Source organism: Salmo trutta, chromosome 33 (assembly GCF_901001165.1).
Source record: "Salmo trutta chromosome 33, fSalTru1.1, whole genome shotgun sequence".
Classification (NCBI taxonomy): Eukaryota; Metazoa; Chordata; class Actinopteri; order Salmoniformes; family Salmonidae; genus Salmo; species Salmo trutta.
The window spans coordinates 35,389,275-35,411,171 of NC_042989.1; the positions used below are offsets into that span (position 1 = coordinate 35,389,275).

The 21,897-nt window shown below is 44.9% G+C and overlaps 1 protein-coding gene across 1 annotated transcript in view; it reads left to right on the plus strand.

Annotated features, from left to right (window-relative positions):
* The first annotated feature begins 1,047 nt into the window (after nt 1-1,047).
* Nucleotides 1,048-21,897, plus strand: part of LOC115172157 (uncharacterized protein DDB_G0271670-like) — a 63,525-nt gene continuing 42,675 nt past the window's right edge. The window contains exons 1-3 of the mRNA XM_029729318.1: nt 1,048-1,217; nt 2,122-2,370; nt 14,281-14,473. Of these exons, the coding sequence (XP_029585178.1) occupies nt 1,048-1,217; nt 2,122-2,370; nt 14,281-14,473 (612 nt within the window). The remainder of the gene's footprint in view (nt 1,218-2,121; nt 2,371-14,280; nt 14,474-21,897) is intronic.

The following is a 21,897-nucleotide window of genomic DNA, read 5'->3' on the forward strand; positions in this document are numbered from 1 at the left end:
TATAAAATGCATTTGTCCTGAATAATTTAGGGGTTTGTGCTTGTCCATAGTCCTGCAGTTAATGCAGAGGGCTGTTCTGGTCCTCTCCAACTCTTTCGAGGCACTGAGGACATGGGCTTGCGTCCTAAATGGCACCCTATTCCCTATATAGTGCACTACTTTTGACCAGAGCCCTATTCCCTATATAGTGCACTACTTTTGACCAGAGCCCTATTCCCTATATAGCGCACTACTTTTGACCAGAGCCCTATTCCCTATATAGTGCACTACTTTTGACCAGAGCCCTATTCCCTATATAGTGCACTACTTTTGACCAGAGCCCTATTCCCTATATAGCGCACTTCATTTGAACAGAGCCCTATGATAGTAGTGAACTAAACAGTGAATAGGGTGCCACTTGGGATGCACTGCCATGATGTCTGTGATGTCACAGAATACAGTAGCACTGCCATGATGGCAGTGATGTCACAGAGTACAGTAGCACTGCAATGTCAGTGATGTCACAGAGTACAGTAGCACTGCCATGATGTCACAGAGTACAGTAGCACTGCCATGATGTCACAGAGTACAGTAGCACTGCCATGATGTCACAGAGTACAGTAGCACTGCCATGATGTCAGTGATGTCACAGAGTACAGTAGCACTGCCATGATGTCACAGAGTACAGTAGCACTGCCATGATGTCACAGAGTACAGTAGCACTGCCATGATGTCAGTGATGTCACAGAGTACAATAGCACTACCATGATGTCAGAGTACAGTAGCACTGCCATGATGTCACAGAGTACAGTAGCACTACCATGATGTCACAGAGTACAGTAGCACTGCCATGATGTCAGTGATGTCACAGAGTACAATAGCACTACCATGATGTCAGAGTACAGTAGCACTGCCATGATGTCACAGAGTACAGTAGCACTGCCATGATGTCAGAGTACAGTAGCACTGCCATGATGTCAGTGATGTCACAGAGTACAGTAGCACTGCCATGATGTCAGAGTACAGTAGCACTGCCATGATGTCACAGAGTACAGTAGCACTGCCATGATGTCAGAGTACAGTAGCACTGCCATGATGTCAGAGTACAGTAGCACTGCCATGATGTCAGAGTACAGTAGCACTGCCATGATGTCAGAGTACAGTAGCACTGCCATGATGTCAGAGTACAGTAGCACTGCCATGATGTCAGAGTACAGTAGCACTGCCATGATGTCAGAGTACAGTAGCTGTATAAGAGGAACACTTGCCTTTAACAAATCCATCCTGAACTGCACTGGATTCACTTACCGGTAGAGGCATTTATTGATCCAAACTCAGTTCGGTACATAATCATAGTGTGTATATTACTGTGTGTAGGTAATATATATATTTTTTTTTACAATTGTGTTCATTCAGCACCATTCAGTGACTCACATTCAGTAGATGTGGGCCTGTTGCTGGAATCAAATGAAACAACCCTGATGTTGCTAGCACCATCCTCTAACCCACTAAACCTATTATAACCACATGACAAGGACAGACATGTTTGTGATTGACTTCACATACAGACACAGTCGAGAGCGACGAGAGGAGAGGTTGAGTAACAACTCCTGCCTGGAATCATAGGAATGGTCCCATCTGTGCTGTATGGCCAACTACTATGGCCATTCTTATGACAATTAACATAGTGTAGGAGTTAGCAAGATGGCACAAACAGATCTGGGACCATGCCAATGGAATCCCACTATCCTTCCATATATATACAGTATTTTGGGAATATTTATTTTGACAGATGGGAGGAGATTGGGAGACTGATGAGGTACACTGCATTCCAGAGTGTACAGTTTTGTTGCCACTTGACAGACGCCACAACCCCCCAGACCGGATCCAGACTGGTTGTGTCTGATGGCTTTATGCTCTGGGTTCACTGTCTGGCTCTTTCCCAGGCACTAATGGATCTCACTGTATATATTTGTTTTTTTTGTTATGCTAAGATAGGCCAATTATTGACAAGTGCACTTTGTGTTAGGTTTCCAATCCAGGCTTACCCGGTTTTGTCATACCTGATGAAACATTTTCTCTACACTTGTTGTCTCTGCAACCACCAACTTTTTTTGTCGGCTATCTTTGTTTTCTCCTCAGACCTACAATAAGGAGCCAGAGCAACAAGTACAGTGTGTACAAGTCCATCGTGGGGAATAGCCACAGCTTCCACATGTTCCCTCACAGCCACTGCATGCTGCCTGTGCGGGTTCGCACCGCCCTGAACAAGATCCACGTAACCTGCGGCCAGTTTGACCACCGGGAAAACGAAGTGCGGCGCTCCGGGGACATGAGGGGAAGCAGAACCCACTCCTCTGAGGTCCACCGTGAGGCCCTTATCCTCTATGGGCTAGGTACTCAACAGCCAGTGTAATCCCGTGGCGCGATATTCAAATACCTTAGAAATGCTATTACTTCAATTTCTCAAACATATGACTATTTTACAGCATTTTAAAGACAAGACTCTCGTTAATCTAACCACACTGTCCGATTTCAAAAAGGCTTTACAACGAAAGCAAAACATTAGATTATGTCAGCAGAGTACCCAGCCAGAAATAATCAGACACCCATTTTTCAAGCTAGCATATAATGTCACATAAACCCAAACCACAGCTAAATGCAGCACTAACCTTTGATGATCTTCATCAGATGACAATCCTAGGACATTATGTTATACAATACATGCATGTTTTGTTCAATGAAGTTCATATTTATATCAAAAACCAGCTTTTTACATTAGCATGTGACTAGCATGTGACTAGCATTCCCACCGAACACTTCCGGTGAATTTACTAAATTACTCACGATAAACGTTCACAAAAAACATAACAATTATTTTAAGAATTATAGATACAGAACTCCTTTATGCAATCGCGGTGTCCGATTTTAAAATAGCTTTTCGGTGAAAGCACATTTTGCAATATTCCATCACAGGCTAGCTATTTTGACACCCACCAAGTGTGGTACTCACCAAACTCCGATTTACTATTAGAAAAGTTTGATTACCTTTGCTGTTCTTCGTCAGAATGCACTCCCAGGACTTCTACTTCAATAACAAATGTTGGTTTGGTCCCAAATAATCCATAGTTATATCCAAATAGCGGCGTTTTGTTCGTGCGTTCAAGACACTATCCGAAGGGTAAAGAAGGGTGACGCGCCCGACGCGTTTCGTGACAAAAAATGTCTAAATATTCCATTACCGTACTTCGAAGCATGTCAACCGCTGTTTAAAATCTATTTTTATGCCATTTTTCTCGTAAAAAAGCGATAATATTCCGACCGGGAGTCGTTGTTTTCGTTCAAAGAGAGAGAAAGTAAAAACATGGTGTCGGCTCGTGCACGCGCCTCCAGTCTCATTGTCCTCAGATCGACCACTATCAAAATGCGCTAATGTTTTTCAACCAGGGCCTGCAAAGCCACCATTCATCTTTCTGGCACCTTCTGAAAATGTCACGTTATGCCAGAGATCCCCTGTTTTGGTTAGAGATGATCAAGAAGGCCATGAAATGGTCAGAGAGAGCGCTTCCTGTTTGGAATCTTCTCAGGTTTTGGCCTGCCAAATGAGTTCTGTTATACTCACAGACACCATTCAAACAGTTTTAGAAACTTTAAGGTGTTTTCTATGCAAAGCCAATAATTATATGCATATTCTAGTTACTGGGCAGGAGTAGTAACCAGATTAAATCGGGTACGTTTTTTATCCGGCCGTGCAAATACTGCCCCCTATCCCCAACAGGATTTATCCATCCTCATGGCCTAGGCAAGAGAGACTGGGCTCTGGAAGATGTACTGTACGACAACAAAGACTCATAGATAACCTGACAGTCTGGGTGTTGTTATCACCGTGCTCCCAAGTATTTGGGCATCTTGTCTAGAGCAGAGCGATGTTTGGTTTGACCTAGATAGTTATCTTTTGACGTGTATTGGCTCTCCATGTATCTGTGTTGTAAGTTTTTGTAGCAGTTGAAAGACTGAACCTGAGAGAGGCACATCATCTAAGTATAACGGTGGCTTCCCCCTTGTGTTCCAGGAAGCACCAGGAGGGGCTCATCCATTCATCCATCTACCCATCTATTTACTAATCTATTCATTGATTAATTGATTGATTCAATAATTCATCCATTCAGCCATCAACCCATCCATCCAGCCATCTACTCTTCTGTTCATTCATCCAACCATCCATGTAGTAGTCTGTAGCCTGCTCATGTCACTGTTTTCTTTGAAAATATGAACAGTTTATCTAACAATATACAATCTAATTACAGTTAACTTTAGTTGACAGTTCTGCATCAGTTTCAGAAGTTAACTTTCACTGTTTTCCTCAAATAATACTCATATGTAAGTGTGCTCCAGCAAACCTAATAGCGTTTACTAAGAAACAGTAGTCAATTGAGCTGATGTTCTACTGATGTTCTAATGATTGACTGGAGAACTTATACAGGACTCTGGGGTTTTAATATACAGTGCTTTCGGAAAGTATTCAGACCCCTTGACTTTTTCCACATTTTGTTAGGTCACAGCCTTATTCTAAAATTGATTAAATTTGATTTAAAAAAGCAAAAACAGGTAGAGTAAAACAGAAATATCACATTTACATAAGTACTCAGACCCTTTACTCAGTACTTTTGTTGAAGCATCTTTGGCAGCAATTACAGCCTCAAGTCTTCTTGGGTATGTAATACGCTACAAGTTTGGCACACCTGTATTTGGGTAGTTTCTCTATTTCTTCTCTGCAGATCCTCTCAAGCTCTGGAATCTGGATTGGCCACTCAAGGACATTCAGAGACTTGTCCCAAAGCCCCTCCTGTGCTGTCTTGGCTGTGTGTTTAGGGTCGTTGTCCTGTTGTAAGGTAAACCGTTGCCCCGGTCTGAGGTCCTGAGCACCCTGGAGCAGATTTTCATCAAGGTTCTCTCTGTACTTTGCTCCGTTCATCTTTGCCTCAATCCTGTGTAGCCTCCCTGTCCCCGCCGCTGAAAAACAACCTGACAGCATGATGCTGCCACCACCATGCTTCACAGTAGGGATGGTGACAGGTTTCCTCCAGATGTGACACTTGGCATTCAGGCCAACGAGTTGAATCTTGGTTTCATCAGACCATTGAATCTTGTTTCTCATTGTCTGAGGGTCTTTAGGTGCCTTTTGGCAAACTCTAAGCGGGCTGTCATGTGCCTTTTACTGAGGAGCGGCTTCTGTCTGGCCACTCTACCATAAAGGCCTGATTGGTGTAGTACTGCAGAGATGGTTGTTCTTCTGGAAGGTTCTCCCATCTCCACAGAGGAGCTCTGGAGCTCTGTCAGAGTGACCATCAGGTTCTTTGTCACCTCACTGACCAAGGCCCTTCTCCCCCGATTGCTCAGTTTGGCCAGGCGGCCAGCTCTAGGAAGAGTCTTGGTGGTTCCAAATTTCTTCCATTTAAGAATGATGGAGGCCACTGTGTTCTTGGGGACCTTCAATGCTGCAGAAATGTTTTGGTCGGTGCCTTGACACAATCCTGTCTCGGAGCTCTACGGACAATTCCTTCGACCTCATGGCTTGGTTTTTGTTCTGACATGCACTGTCAACTGTGGGACCGTATATAGACAAGTGTGTACCTTTCCAAATCATGTCCAATCAATTGAATTTACCACAGGTGGACTCCAATCAAGTTGTAGAAACAACTAAAGGATGATCAATGGAAACAGGATGCATTTGAGCTCTATTTTGAGTCTCATAATAAAGGGTCTGAATACTTATTTAAATAAGGTATTTCTGTTTTAAATGTTTTATTAATTAGCAAACATTTCTTAACCTGTTTTCACTTTCACATTATTGGTTATTGTGTGTAGATTGCTTAGGACTTTTTTGTTTTAATCCATTTTAGAATAGGTCCGTAACGTAACAAAATGTGGAAAAATTCAAGGGGTCTGAATACTTTCCGAAGGCACTGTATACACCACATGACCAAAAGTATGTGGACACCTGCTCGTTGAGCATCTCATTCCAAAATCATGGGCATTAATATGGAGTTGCCCCCCCCCCCCCCCCCCCACATGTGCTGCTATAACAGCCTCCGCTCTTCTGGAAGGCTTTCCACTAGATGTTGGATCATAGCTGCGGGACTTACTTCCATTCAGCCACAAGATCATTAGTGAGGTTGGGCACTGATGATGGGCAATTAGACCTGGCTTGCAGTCGGCGTTCCAATTCATCCCAAAGGTGTTCGATGGGGTTGTGGTCAGGGCTCTGTGCAGGCCAGTTAAGTTCTTCCATACCGATCTCGACAAATAATTTCTGTATGGACCTTGCTTGGTGCACAGGGCATTGTCATGCAGACACAGAAAAGGGTCTTCCCCAAACTGTTGCAACAAACTTGGAAGCACAGAATCGTCTGCAATGTCATTGTATGATGTTGTGTTAAGATTTCCCTTCACTGGAACTAAGGGGCCAAATGAAATCAAATGTATCAAAAAATATATATATGAATAAGAATAAGAAATAAAAGTAGCAAGTATTTCAAGAGCAGCAGTAAAATAACAATAGCAAGACTATATACAGGGGGGTACCGGTACAGAGTCAATGTGCAGGGGCACCGGTTAGTCGAGGTATTTGAGGTAGTATGTACACGTAGGTAGAGTTATTAAAGTGACTATGCATAGATGATAACAACAGAGAGTAGCAGCGGTGTAAAGGTGGGGTGGGGGGGGCAATGCAAATAGTCTGGGTAGTCATTTGATTAGAAGTTCAGGAGTCTTATGGCTTGAGGGTAGAAGCTGTTTAGAAGCCTCTTGGACCTAGACTTGGCACTCCGGTACCGCTTGCCGTGTGGGAGCAGAGAGAACAGTCTATGACTAGGGTGGCTGGAGTCGTTGACAATTTTTAGGGTCTTCCTCTGACACCGCCTGGTATAAAGGTCCTGGATGGCAGGAAGCTTGGCCCCAGTGATGTACTGGGCCGTACGCACTACCCTCTGTAGTGTCTTGCGGTCGGAGGCCGAGCAGTTGCCATGCCAGGCAGTGATGCAACCAGTCAGGATGCTCTCGATGGTGCAGCTGTAAAACCTTTTGAGGATCTGAGGACCCATGCCAAATCTTTTCACTCCTGAGGGGGAATAGGTTTTGTTGTGCCCTCTTCACTGCTGTCTTGGTTTGCTTGGACCATGTTAGTTTGTTGATGATGTGGACACCAAGGAACTTGAAGCTCTCAACATGCTCCACTACAGCCCCGTCGATGAGAATGGGGGAATGCTCGGTCCTCTTTTTCCTGTAGTCCACAAACATCTCCTTTGTCTTGATCACGTTGAGGGAGAGGTTGTTTTCCTGGCACCACATGGCCAGGTCTCTGACCTCCCTATAGGCTTTCTCGTTGTTGTCGGTGATCAGGCCTACCACTGTTGTGTCATTGGCAAACTTAATGATGGTGTTGGAGTCATGCCTGACCGGGCAGTCATGAGTGAACAGGGAGTACAAGAGGGGACTGAGCACGCACCCCTGAGGGGCCCCTGTATTGAAGATCAGCGTGGTGGATGTGTTGTTACCTATCCTTACCACCTGGGGGCAGTCCGTCAGGAAGTCCAGGATCCAGTTGCAGAGGGAGGTGTTTAGTCCCAGGGTCTGAGCTGTAGTCAATGAATAGCATTCTCACATAGGTGTTCCTTTTGTACAGGTGGGAAAGGGCAGTGTGGAGTGCAATAGAGATTGCATCATCTGTGGATCTGTTAGGGCGGTATGCAAATTGGAGTGGGTCTAGGCTTTCTGGGATAATGGTGTTGATGTGAGCCATGACCAGCCTTTAAATGCAATTCATGGCTACAGACGTGAGTGCTACGGGTCGGTAGTCATTTAGGCAGGTTACCTTAGTGTTCTTGGGCACAGGGACTATAGTGGTCTGCTTAAAACATGTTGGTATTACTGACTCGGACAGGGAGAGGTTGAAAATGTCAGTGAAGACACTTGCCAGTTGGTCAGCGCATGCTCGCAGTACACGTTCTTGTAATCTGTCTGGCCCTGCGGCCTTTTGCATGTTGACCTGTTTAAAGGTCGTACTCACATTCGCTGCGGAGAGCGTGATCACACAGTCGTCCGGAACAGCTGGTGCTCTCATGCATGTTTCAGTGTTATTTGGCTCGAAGCGAGCATAGAAGTAGTTTAGCTCGTCTGGTAGGCTTGTGTCACTGGGCAGCTCTCGGCTGCGCTTCCCTTTGTAGTCAGTAATAGTTTGCAAGCCCTGCCACATCCGACGAGCGTCAGAGCCGGTGTAGTACGATTCGATCTTAGTCCTGTATTGACGCTTTGCCTGTTTGATGGTTCGTCGGAGGGCATAGCAGGATTTCGTATAAGCTTCCGTGTTAGAGTCCCTCTCCTTGAAAGCGGCAGCTCTAGCCTTTAGCTCAGTGTGGATGTTGCCTGTAATCCATGGCTTCTGGTTGGGGTATGTACGTATGGTCACTGTTGGGACGATGTCATCGATGCACTTATTGATGAAGCCAGTGACTGATGTGGCGTATTCCTCAATGCTTTCTGGATAAGAGCGTCTGCTAAATGACTAAAATGTAAAATGTACATCTTTGGCTGATACTGATATCCAATATTTTATTTTCCCAAATGAAAATGATACCGATGACCAATACTTGAAATTTTAGCGACCTTTTAAGCATTCTAGTAAACGCAGCAGTCTAAGGGACTGCATCTCAGTGCAAGAGTCGTCACTACAGTCCCTGGTTCGAACCCAGGCTGTATCACATCCGGTCGTGATTGGGAGTCCCATAGGGCGGCGCACAATTGGTTCAGCATCGTCCAGGTTTGGCCGGGGTAGGCCGTAAATAAGAATTTGTTCTTAACTGACTTGCCTAGTTAAATAAAGGTTACACACACACACACACACCACACTGACCCAAAAGTTATTTTGCTGGCATTTACGTATGTCCCCATTATCAGAAAAACATATTCAAAACCTGTTTCATTCACTTATTTGCTGTGCTGTTTCATTGTTCATTTGTTCAGTCGTTTCATTCTCAACCAGGATAACTATGGAACGCTATTTGAAATAACACTATTTGACATGTCAAATAAGCTTGTTGACCAATCAGGACCTGAATATGACTGCACGTCACATAATAATTTAACGCGTTCATACATTTTTTGCATAGTTATTACACATTGATTACACTATCACTCGTATTTCATATGTCACAATGATTCATCAATACGCATGCTATGATGCTGGTAAAGTTGTCTCGCGCACCTACAGTGCTGGTCATAAACAAAAAGCTAGCTAGCTCATGGACGCAATGTTGTTCCCCAAAAACATAGCTAAACGACATATCTGTTTCAGTTGCTATAGTTAGCTATATAGGTAGGTGTCATCATCTAAAAGAACCCTAATTTATAAGACAGTTCTTATTTGATTAATGGTCGGACCCATTTATGTGAAGTTAGCCACAATAAGGATTAGCCACAATAGTGGACTTTGCGGTTACCCTTCAAAATACAAGTACGGTATAATTCTACTATTTGTATTCGTTTGCGTCACTGTCAATTACATACTTTTATTTTGAAGGCAAACCGCAAATTCCACTATTGCACCTAATCCTTATTGTGGCTAGTTTCACAACACATAACCCGGTCCGGTCGAGCCTCACTAGCCAGATGAAACTAGCTGGGTGCTTATAACATTAGCTTTTGGCAACAGCGTTAAGTAGCTGGATAGCTATTTATTTTCATGAACTGAAGTTCAATTTCAATAGGCGAACAATAAGTGGCAACCTAGCTAATACTTACTCACAAGGATTCCTAAATCATTTCTAAGAATAATGAAAATGACAGAGGTTTCTACTGGTCATTGTTTTCAGGCTGGTTGTATTGGTGCTTGCTAGGTACCAAGCTAAAGCTAGCTAGCCCAGAAGTTGCGGTCGAACAAATGATGCTTTATTACCAATGTGGTATTGTAAACACATCGTTCATGGCCGGTGTTTGCTTGTTAGCATACTTTTTTTGTACAGCTTTGACAGTGCTACTGTATTTTTTTTGACACGCAAAGACCCAAACGGCTTTCCATAGTATGTATGTCGTGAAGCTAATAGCAGTGACGCTATTACTGTGTAACTCCGGTAGGGCAACATCTGAAAAATAGCGCACTTGGTAGTGTGTACCGGTGCTCAACCAGTCGGCGAAAGCCAACATCACCCACGACAGAGAACAGTTGATTGTCAAGGGCAATGAATTCCATTATCTTGGCTTTAATGGATTTCGCCTTTAAATTGTCTCGTTGAAATGTTGTTATTCTTTCAAATGACTGCTCAACTTGTTGACTGCTCGATCCACACACACTAGTTTAGGAATGCTGTGTTGCACGTACAGCGCAACATTTTACATGGCGTCATTACGTCATGTACTTATGTTATATAGGTATGCACGTCAGCTTTGGCATCGGTTTTGCACATCGGCGTTAAACTAGACATCGGCCGATACCGATAATGACATTTTTTGCTAATATCGGACAATTCCGATATGTTCATCTGATATATCGTGCATCCCTAATAAATATGGTCAGATTTGCCAAATGGAGGGCGAGGGAGAGCGTCTCTGTGTGTGGACTGAAAGTGGTCAATTCTTTTCCCTCTGGTTGCACATTTAACATGCTGATAGAAATTTGGTGAGACGGATTTAAGGTTCCCTGCATTAAAGTCCCCGGCCACTAGGAGCGCCGCCTCCTAGTGAACGGTTTCCTGTTTGCTTATGGCGGAATACAGCTCATTGAGTGCGTTCTTAGTGCCAGCATCAGTCTATGGTGGTATGTAGACAGCTATGAAAAATACAGATGAAAACTCTCTAGGTAGAGGTCTACAGCTTATCATGAGATACTCTACCTTAGGTGAGCAAAACCTTGAGACTTCCTTAGATATCGTGCACCAGCTGTTATTTACAAAAATACATAGTCCGCCGCCCCTTGTCTTACCAGAGGCTGCTGTTCTATCCTGCTGGTACAGCGTATAACCAGCCAGCTGAATGTTGATAATGTTGTCGTTCAGCCACGACTCTGTGAAGCATAAGATCTTACAGATTTGAATTTCTCGTTGGTAGTTTCATTTTCCACGTAGGCCATTGATTTTATTTTCCAAAGATTGCATGTTTGCTGGCAGAATGGAAGGCAGTTGGGGTTTATTCGATCGCCTACGAATTCTTAGAAGGCAGCCCGCCCTCTGGCCCCTTTTTTTCTGCCTTCTCTTCACGCACATGACGGGGATCTGGGCCTGTTCCCGGGAAAGCAGTATATCATTCACGTCGTGCTCATTGGACTCGTTAAAGGAAAAAAAAAGGATTATGCCAGTTGTTGGTGAGTAATCGCAGTTCTGATGTCCAGAAGTTATTTTCGGTCATAAGAGACGGTAGCAGCAACATTATGTACGGAATAAGTATAAAAAAAGTTACAAAGAAATGAACAAAGAAACATAATTGGTTAGGAACACGTAAAACGTCGCCTTTGTTGATCTCCAGATCATTATTTCTCCTCTACCAAACTTAACAGTTGGCACTATGCATTCAGGCAGGTAGCGTTCTCCTGGGATCCGCCAAACCCAGATTCGGACTGCCAGATGGTGAAGCCTTTTTACACGCTACGCGCTTCTGCACTCGGCGGTCTCGTTTTGTGAGCTTGTGTGGCCTACCACTTTGCAGCTGAGCCATTGTTGCTCCTAGACGTTTCCACTTCACAAAAACAGAACTTACAGCTCTAGCAGGGAAAAAAAATTGACGAACTTACTTGTTGGAAAGGTGGCATCCTATGAGGGTGCCACTCTGAAAGTCACTGAGCTCTTCAGTAAGGCCATTCTACAGCCAATGTCTGTCTATGGAGATGTGCTCGATTTTATTCACCTGTCAGCAACGGGTGTGGCTGAAATAGCTGAATGCACTCATTTGAAGGCGTCTCCATACCATTCATACTGCCAATGTCTGTCTATGGAGATTGCATGGCTGTATGCTCAATTTTATTCACCTTTCAGCAACAGGTGTGGCTGAAATAGCTGAATCCACCAATTTGAAGGCTTATCCACATACTGCTGGAGATATAGTGTATCTTTCTGCTGACCTAGCAGAAATGGCTTTTGTGGGCTTAGTCGGCAGTGCAGTGATAAAGAAATGTGTTTTCTGTCAGCTCAAAAGGATTGGGTATCTCTTCTTCCAAGGGATCTGATCCTCATTGACAGAAGGTACAAAAGGTACACAGAGGATCAGCCTTGTGTGTCACAGACCTGGGTCGTAGCCTAGTCATTAGGAGCAAAATGGAGCAAAACTGACTTGAGCTCGGGGCGGGACTACTTGACTTCTTGTTCAGTATGAAATACTAATTTCGTTTTCCATTGCAAAATGTTGTGCTACGCTGTGCTCTATTGAATAAGACTGTGAATGGAGCAGGAACAGAGAGCTGTAGCGATGGTTGGTGTCCTAGAAAGCCCCACTGTGTACTAGTACACTTGCTTCCACTATTATCAAGTGCTAAACTATCAATGGCACCAGCATGTTTTGATTTGTCATGTCCCTTTGAGACAACTAAGGTCCCCATGAGATGCCTAGTTTGTTTACCAATGCAAGATCCAATTCACACAGAGCACAAAACATCTGATTCCGTACAGCAGTATGTTATAATACTGATTTCAGTAAAAGGTAACCGGAACATATTTGTACCATTTGCTAACTTGCTCAACACCCCTGACGCTGTCCAAATCCCGGGAATTGGGTCGAAGATTAGTGTGGAAAGACGTAAAGTCCTGTGCTTAGGCTACTGGATCAGTTTTCGGCACAAAGGAGAGAATTTAGGCTACAGTGCCATGATCTGATGACTGTACTTGTATAAAGAAAGAACTAGACCACCTGCTGAAACAAACCTAGGGCTCTCAAGGGCTGAATATCAGCTATTGTTTTTGAATGGAAGGTAAATGTCAGCATATGCTTATCTCTCTGATGATCATATTTTACTAATGATAAAAATGATCCTTAGCATGGTTGGGAAATAGATGTTGGTACATTGTTGTAGAAAACGTTGTTTTCCGTTGTTGCTAGGGATCTATTTAATGCGAAACGTCACAGCTATTTCAGAAATTTTCCTCCACAGGTTAACAAGACGTCGTGCCAGACGGTTCTCTTGTTTGATACTGAATCACCATGGAGATTTGAACCCAACAAATAAGCCCCCATGTTCTGTGGGCTTGTTCCCCGTCACATTGTCAACATCACAAACAGATACATTTAGACAAGGACGTGTAGAAGCTCTATTTGTGGTCATCCATCTCACCAAAGTGTTATTCACAAACAACTTCACAATAGGCTTTGCGTTTATAGCCTGCAACGAACTGCTGTTTTAACAGTTTGAAATGGAAATGATCTGAATGGAGGGTACCTTGTTTTAACCACCTTTTATATTTTCCTCATTAGACCAATCCGCTATCCTTTTAATCATTTTTCCAACGGGGGGCTTTCATAAGAGGAGCTCGACTGCCCTATTTTCTCTCTCTCTCTCTCTCTCTCTCTCGGCCGATTGACTCTCAGCTCATTCAGAGGTCCGATGACATCCAGGGCTTAGTTACATGGCCTAAATCGTAAAGGCCTTTGCGTTCGTTTGTTCGCCTGCCCTGCTCTTCTCCCATCCTGCCGTTACCTTTGAAACCAATGACGAGGGCAGGACGAACCTCACCTTTAAAACCAATGATGAAGGGCCTCCCGAGTGGTGCAGTGGTCTAAGGCTGTGGTCTAGATGTGCCACTAGAGATTCTGGGTACGAGTCCAGGCTCTGTCACAGCAGGCCGCGCCCGGGCGAACAATTGGCCCAGCGTCGTCCGGGTTAGGGGAGGGTTTGGCTGGCATGGATGTCCTTGTCTCATCGTGCACTAGCGACTCCTGTGGCGGGCCGGGCGCATTGCATGCTGACATGGTTGCCAGGTTACGGTGTTTCCTCCGACACATTGGTGCGGCTGGCTTCTGGGTTAAGTGGGTATTGTGTCAAGAAGCAGTGCGGCTTGGTTGGCTCTCGACCATCGCCTCTCCCGAGTCCGTACAGGAGTTGCAGCGATGAGACAAGACTGTAACTACCAATTGGATACCACGAAATTGGGGAGAAAAAGGGGTAAAACCATTTTTTTATTATGACGAGGGCAGGGCGAACCTCTCTTTTAAAACCAATGATGAGGGCAGGGCGAACCTCTCCTTTAATACCAATGACGAGGGCAAGGCAAACCTCCTCTTTAAAACTAATGATGAGGGCAAGGCGAACCTCTCCTTTAAAACCAGTGACGAGGGCAAGACAACCCTCTCCTTTAAAACCAGTGACGAGGGCAAGGCAAACTTTTCCTTTAAAACCAGTGACGAGGGCAAGACAAACCTCTCCTTTAAAACCAGTGACGAGGGCAAGGTGAACCTCTCCATTAAAACCAATGATGAGGGCAAGGTGAACCTCTCCTTTAAAACCAATGACGAGGGCAAGGCGAATATCCCCATTAAATGCGATGACGAGGGAAAGGAGAAAAAAAACACAACATGTCAAAGGCAATGTAACCCTTTTCATTTGAAGCCCTCTCTCTCTGTGGCTCGGTGCACAAACACACTGTGTTTTTGATCCCCCCCTTTTCTTTTATGATGGAGAAAGAGAGAGACACACACACAGGGCAGGCAGGCAGGCTGTCTCTCCCCCGCTTATGTAACGTTTCTCCGAATTATTACATAAGTCTAGGAAGCGCTAAGTAGGCTAGGCCTGGGTGACCTAGATATGCACGAACAGGCTGAGCTAGAGAGAGGAGAGGAGAAGAGTAGAATGGAAGAGATGGGAGCCTGACACCCTGTTGCATCTGTGATGAGCATAGAAGGGCCTCTCTACTCCAAACAAGATCTGTTTGCTTTGTTTCCCCTTAGCAATGAACGCCAGAGATCGTTGTTTCCCCTCGCCAAAGAACACCTGTCACGTTGTATAAATGATTGGAGACAGGCGCAGGAATACGTAGTAAGGGGTTTTTAATGCTCCACCCAAAAATACAACATGCCATGAAAAGGTACAGGCACGAAACCCAAAACAAACACGTATACAAAAAATACAGGGATGTAACCCAAACAAAAGAGCGAGGTTGAACCTCTGTTATTACGGGTCTCGTTCCGTGTAATATTGTTGCAATTGTTACTACGGGTCTGGTCCTGTGCACTGTTATGGGTCCCGTGTGGCTCAGTTGGTAGAGCATGGTGTTTGCAACGCTAGGGTTGTGGGTTTGATTCCCACGGGGGACCAGTACGTGAAAAAATAAAAAAATAATGAAATGTATGCATTCACTACTGTAAGTCGCTCTGGATAAGATGACTAAAATGTAAATGTTATTACGGGTCTCATCCCGTGTATTTATTAATGCACAGGACGAGACCCGTAGTAACAATTGCACAATACTACACGGGACGAGACCCGTAATAGCGAGTACACAATACACGCAGCAAGAAAGCCAAAACAACAAAGCACAGGTACTCACCAGACCAACGGACATGGGAACAATAACCGACAAGACAATGGTGAACAGAGGGCACATATATACAATTACTAATCAGGGAATTGGAATCAGGTGTGCGTAATGAAACAGTTCAGTGATGCCTAGAGGCCGGTGACGTAGACCTCCGGAACTGGTGCACAGAAGGGCAGCAGTACCGGGGGAATCCGTGACAACACCAGAGATCTTTGTTTCCTCTTACCGATGAACACCAGAGACCTTTGTTTCCCCTTACCAATGAATACCAGAGATCTTTGTTTCCCCTTACCAATGAATACCAGAGATCTTTGTTTCCTCTTACCAATGAACACCAGAGATCTTTGTTTCCTCTTACCAATGAACACCAGAGATCTTTGTTTCCTCTTACCAATGAACACCAGAGACCTTTGTTTCCTCTTACCAATGAACACCAGAGATATTTGTTTCCTCTTACCAATGAACACCAGAGATCTTTGTTTCCTCTTACCAATGAACACCAGAGATCTTTGTTTCCTCTTACCAATGAACACCAGAGATCTTTGTTTCCTCTTACCAATGAACACCAGAGACCTTTGTTTCCTCTTACCGATAAACACCAGAGACCTTTGTTTCCTCTTACCAATGAACACCAGAGATCTTTGTTTCCCCTACGTGTTTTATCACGTCATCTGCTTCTGTCTGTCATTTTAATTGACCTATAGATTTGAGTAGGTTAGGCAGATCCAAGGTAGGACTTGAATTTAAAGGGAAATTAAGAATCAGATTGACTAAGCCTTTGCGCAAGTAAATATGGGGTAAATAGGAATAAGACATTGAAGAGACATTAAATTCCAAAATATAATTTTGTCAGATGTTTTCAGACCTCAGAGTATTTTGATGTCAAGGTGAGTCCACGTCTCAGATAAATCAACAATGGAAAAGATTGGCACTATGACATTTCCAGATTTGCGGTGCTTATCTTTTCCATGAATTTGGGGTGAAGGCATAAAGAGTGGGATATGGACTCATATTGACATTAGACTGCTGTAGTGGAATATGGACACATATTGACACTAGACTACTGGAGTGGGATATGGACTCATATTGACATTAGACCAATTGAGTGCAGTGGTGTAAATACTTAAGTAAAAATATTTTAAAGTACTAAAGTCAGGGTTATCTGTATTTTACCATTTATATTTCTGACTACTTTTACTTTTATTCCACTACATTCCTAAATAAAATAGTGTACTTTTTATTCCATACTTGTTCCATTACACATTACGCTCTCGTTGGTTGGCCCTCGCTTCATACTCGTCGCCAAACCCACTGGCTACAGGTTATCTACAAGTCTCTGCTAGGTTAAGCCCCGCCTTATCTCAGCTCACTGGTCACCATAGCAGCACCCACTCGTAGCACGCGCTCCAGCAGGTATATCTCACTGGTCACCCCCAAAGCCAATTCCTCCTTTGGTCGCCTTTCCTTCCAGTTCTCTGCTGCCAATGACTGGAACGAACTGCAAAAATCACTGAAGCTGGAGACTCATATCTCTCTCACCAGCTTTAAGCACCAGCTGTCAGAGCAGCTCACAGATCACTGCACCTGTACATAGCCCATCTGTAAACAGCCCATATATCTACCTCATCCCCATACTGTATTTATCTATTTATCTTGCTCCTTCGCACCCCAGTATCTCCACTTGCACATCCATCTTCTGCACATCTACCATTCCAGTGGTTAATATTGGAATTACTTCGCCACCATTGCCTTTTTATTGCCTCATTTGCACTCACTGTATATACACTTTTTTGTTTTCTTTTTTTCTACTGTATTATTGACTGCATGTTTTGTTTATACCATATGTAACTCTGTGTTGTTGTATGTGTCGAATTGCTTTGCTTTATCTTGGCCAGGTCGCAGTTGCAAATGAGAACTTGTTCTCAACTAGCCTACCTGGTTAAATAAAGGACTTGTTCTCAACTAGCCTACCTGGTTAAATAAAGGACTTGTTCTCAACTAGCCTACCTGGTTAAATAAAGGACTTGTTCTCAACTAGCCAACCTGGTTAAATAAAGGACTTGTTCTCAACTAGCCTACCTGGTTAAATAAAGGACTTGTTCTCAACTAGCCAACCTGGTTAAATAAAGGACTTGTTCTCAACTAGCCTACCTGGTTAAATAAAGGACTTGTTCTCAACTAGCCAACCTGGTTAAATAAAGGTGAAATAAAATTAAAATAAACACCCGAAAGTACTTAGTAAGACAGGAAAATGGTCCAATTCACACAGTACGGAGAACATCCCTGGTCAACACTACGGTCTCTGATCTGGAGGACTCACTAAACAGAGAACATCCCTGGTCAACACTACTGCCTCTGATCTGGAGGACTCACTAAACAGAGAACATCCCTGGTCAACACTACTGCCTCTGATCTGGAGGACTCACTAAACAGAGAACATCCCTGGTCAACACTACTGCCTCTGATCTGGAGGACTCACTAAACAGAGAACATCCCTGGTCAACACTACTGCCTCTGATCTGGAGGACTCACTAAACAGAGAACATCCCTGGTCAACACTACTGCCTCTGATCTGGAGGACTCACTAAACAGAGAACATCCCTGGTCAACACTACGGTCTCTGATCTGATGGACTCACTAAACAGAGAACATCCCTGGTCAACACTACTGCCTCTGATCTGGAGGACTCACTAAACAGAGAACATCCCTGGTCAACACTACGGTCTCTGATCTGGAGGACTCACTAAACAGAGAACATCCCTGGTCAACACTACTGCCTCTGATCTGGAGGACTCACTAAACAGAGAACATCCCTGGTCAACACTACTGCCTCTGATCTGGAGGACTCACTAAACAGAGAACATCCCTGGTCAACACTACTGCCTCTGATCTGGAGGACTCACTAAACAGAGAACATCCCTGGTCAACACTACTGCCTCTGATCTGGAGGACTCACTAAACAGAGAACATCCCTGGTCAACACTACGGTCTCTGATCTGGAGGACTCACTAAACAGAGAACATCCCTGGTCAACACTACTGCCTCTGATCTGGAGGACTCACTAAACAGAGAACATCCCTGGTCAACACTACGGTCTCTGATCTGGAGGACTCACTAAACAGAGAACATCCCTGGTCAACACTACTGCCTCTGATCTGGAGGACTCACTAAACAGAGAACATCCCTGGTCAACACTACTGCCTCTGATCTGGAGGACTCACTAAACAGAGAACATCCCTGGTCAACACTACTGCCTCTGATCTGGAGGACTCACTAAACAGAGAACATCCCTGGTCAACACTACGGTCCCTGTTCTGGCGGACTCACTAAACAGAGAACATCCCTGGTCAACACTACGGTCTCTGATCTGGAGGACTCACTAAACAGAGAACATCCCTGGTCAACACTACGGTCTCTGATCTGGAGGACTCACTAAACAGAGAACATCCCTGGTCAACACTACTGCCTCTGATCTGGAGGACTCACTAAACAGAGAACATCCCTGGTCAACACTACTGTCTCTGATCTGGAGGACTCACTAAACAGAGAACATCCCTGGTCAACACTACGGTCTCTGATCTGGAGGACTCACTAAACAGAGAACATCCCTGGTCAACACTACTGCCTCTGATCTGGAGGACTCACTAAACAGAGAACATCCCTGGTCAACACTACGGTCTCTGATCTGGAGGACTCACTAAACAGAGAACATCCCTGGTCAACACTACTGCCTCTGATCTGGAGGACTCACTAAACAGAGAACATCCCTGGTCAACACTACTGCCTCTGATCTGGAGGACTCACTAAACAGAGAACATCCCTGGTCAACACTACTGCCTCTGATCTGGAGGACTCACTAAACAGAGAACATCCCTGGTCAACACTACGGTCTCTGATCTGGAGGACTCACTAAACAGAGAACATCCCTGGTCAACACTACTGCCTCTGATCTGGAGGACTCACTAAACAGAGAACATCCCTGGTCAACACTACTGCCTCTGATCTGGAGGACTCACTAAACAGAGAACATCCCTGGTCAACACTACTGCCTCTGATCTGGAGGACTCACTAAACAGAGAACATCCCTGGTCAACACTACTGCCTCTGATCTGGAGGACTCACTAAACAGAGAACATCCCTGGTCAACACTACTGCCTCTGATCTGGAGGACTCACTAAACAGAGAACATCCCTGGTCAACACTACGGTCTCTGATCTGATGGACTCACTAAACAGAGAACATCCCTGGTCAACACTACTGCCTCTGATCTGGAGGACTCACTAAACAGAGAACATCCCTGGTCAACACTACGGTCTCTGATCTGGAGGACTCACTAAACAGAGAACATCCCTGGTCAACACTACTGCCTCTGATCTGGAGGACTCACTAAACAGAGAACATCCCTGGTCAACACTACTGCCTCTGATCTGGAGGACTCACTAAACAGAGAACATCCCTGGTCAACACTACTGCCTCTGATCTGGAGGACTCACTAAACAGAGAACATCCCTGGTCAACACTACTGCCTCTGATCTGGAGGAATCACTAAACAGAGAACATCCCTGGTCAACACTACGGTCTCTGATCTGGAGGACTCACTAAACAGAGAACATCCCTGGTCAACACTACTGCCTCTGATCTGGAGGACTCACTAAACAGAGAACATCCCTGGTCAACACTACGGTCTCTGATCTGGAGGACTCACTAAACAGAGAACATCCCTGGTCAACACTACTGCCTCTGATCTGGAGGACTCACTAAACAGAGAACATCCCTGGTCAACACTACTGCCTCTGATCTGGAGGACTCACTAAACAGAGAACATCCCTGGTCAACACTACTGCCTCTGATCTGGAGGACTCACTAAACAGAGAACATCCCTGGTCAACACTACGGTCCCTGATCTGGAGGACTCACTAAACAGAGAACATCCCTGGTCAACACTACGGTCTCTGATCTGGAGGACTCACTAAACAGAGAACATCCCTGGTCAACACTACGGTCTCTGATCTGGAGGACTCACTAAACAGAGAACATCCCTGGTCAACACTACTGCCTCTGATCTGGAGGACTCACTAAACAGAGAACATCCCTGGTCAACACTACTGTCTCTGATCTGGAGGACTCACTAAACAGAGAACATCCCTGGTCAACACTACGGTCTCTGATCTGGAGGACTCACTAAACAGAGAACATCCCTGGTCAACACTACTGCCTCTGATCTGGAGGACTCACTAAACAGAGAACATCCCTGGTCAACACTACGGTCTCTGATCTGGAGGACTCACTAAACAGAGAACATCCCTGGTCAACACTACTGCCTCTGATCTGGAGGACTCACTAAACAGAGAACATCCCTGGTCAACACTACTGCCTCTGATCTGGAGGACTCACTAAACAGAGAACATCCCTGGTCAACACTACTGCCTCTGATCTGGAGGACTCACTAAACAGAGAACATCCCTGGTCAACACTACTGCCTCTGATCTGGAGGACTCACTAAACAGAGAACATCCCTGGTCAACATTACGGTCTCTGATCTGGTGGACTCACTAAACAGAGAACATCCCTGGTCAACACTACGGTCTCTGATCTGGATGACTCACTAAACAGAGAACATCCCTGGTCAACTCTACGGTCTCTGATCTGGAGGACTCACTAAACAGAGAACATCCCTGGTCAACACTACTGCCTCTGATCTGGAGGACTCACTAAACAGAGAACATCCCTGGTCAACACTACTGCCTCTGATCTGGAGGACTCACTAAACAGAGAACATCCCTGGTCAACACTACTGCCTCTGATCTGGAGGACTCACTAAACAGAGAACATCCCTGGTCAAAACTACTGCCTCTGATCTGGAGGACTCACTAAACAGAGAACATCCCTGGTCAACACTACGGTCTCTGATCTGGAGGACTCAGTAAACAGAGAACATCCCTGGTCAACACTACTGCCTCTGATCTGGAGGACTCACTAAACAGAGAACATCCCTGGTCAACACTACTGCCTCTGATCTGGAGGACTCACTAAACAGAGAACATCCCTGGTCAACACTACTGCCTCTGATCTGGAGGACTCACTAAACAGAGAACATCCCTGGTCAACACTACGGTCCCTGATCTGGAGGACTCACTAAACAGAGAACATCCCTGGTCAACACTACGGTCTCTGATCTGGAGGACTCACTAAACAGAGAACATCCCTGGTCAACACTACGGTCTCTGATCTGGAGGACTCACTAAACAGAGAACATCCCTGGTCAACACTACTGCCTCTGATCTGGAGGACTCACTAAACAGAGAACATCCCTGGTCAACACTACTGTCTTTGATCTGGAGGACTCACTAAACAGAGAACATCCCTGGTCAACACTACGGTCTCTGATCTGGAGGACTCACTAAACAGA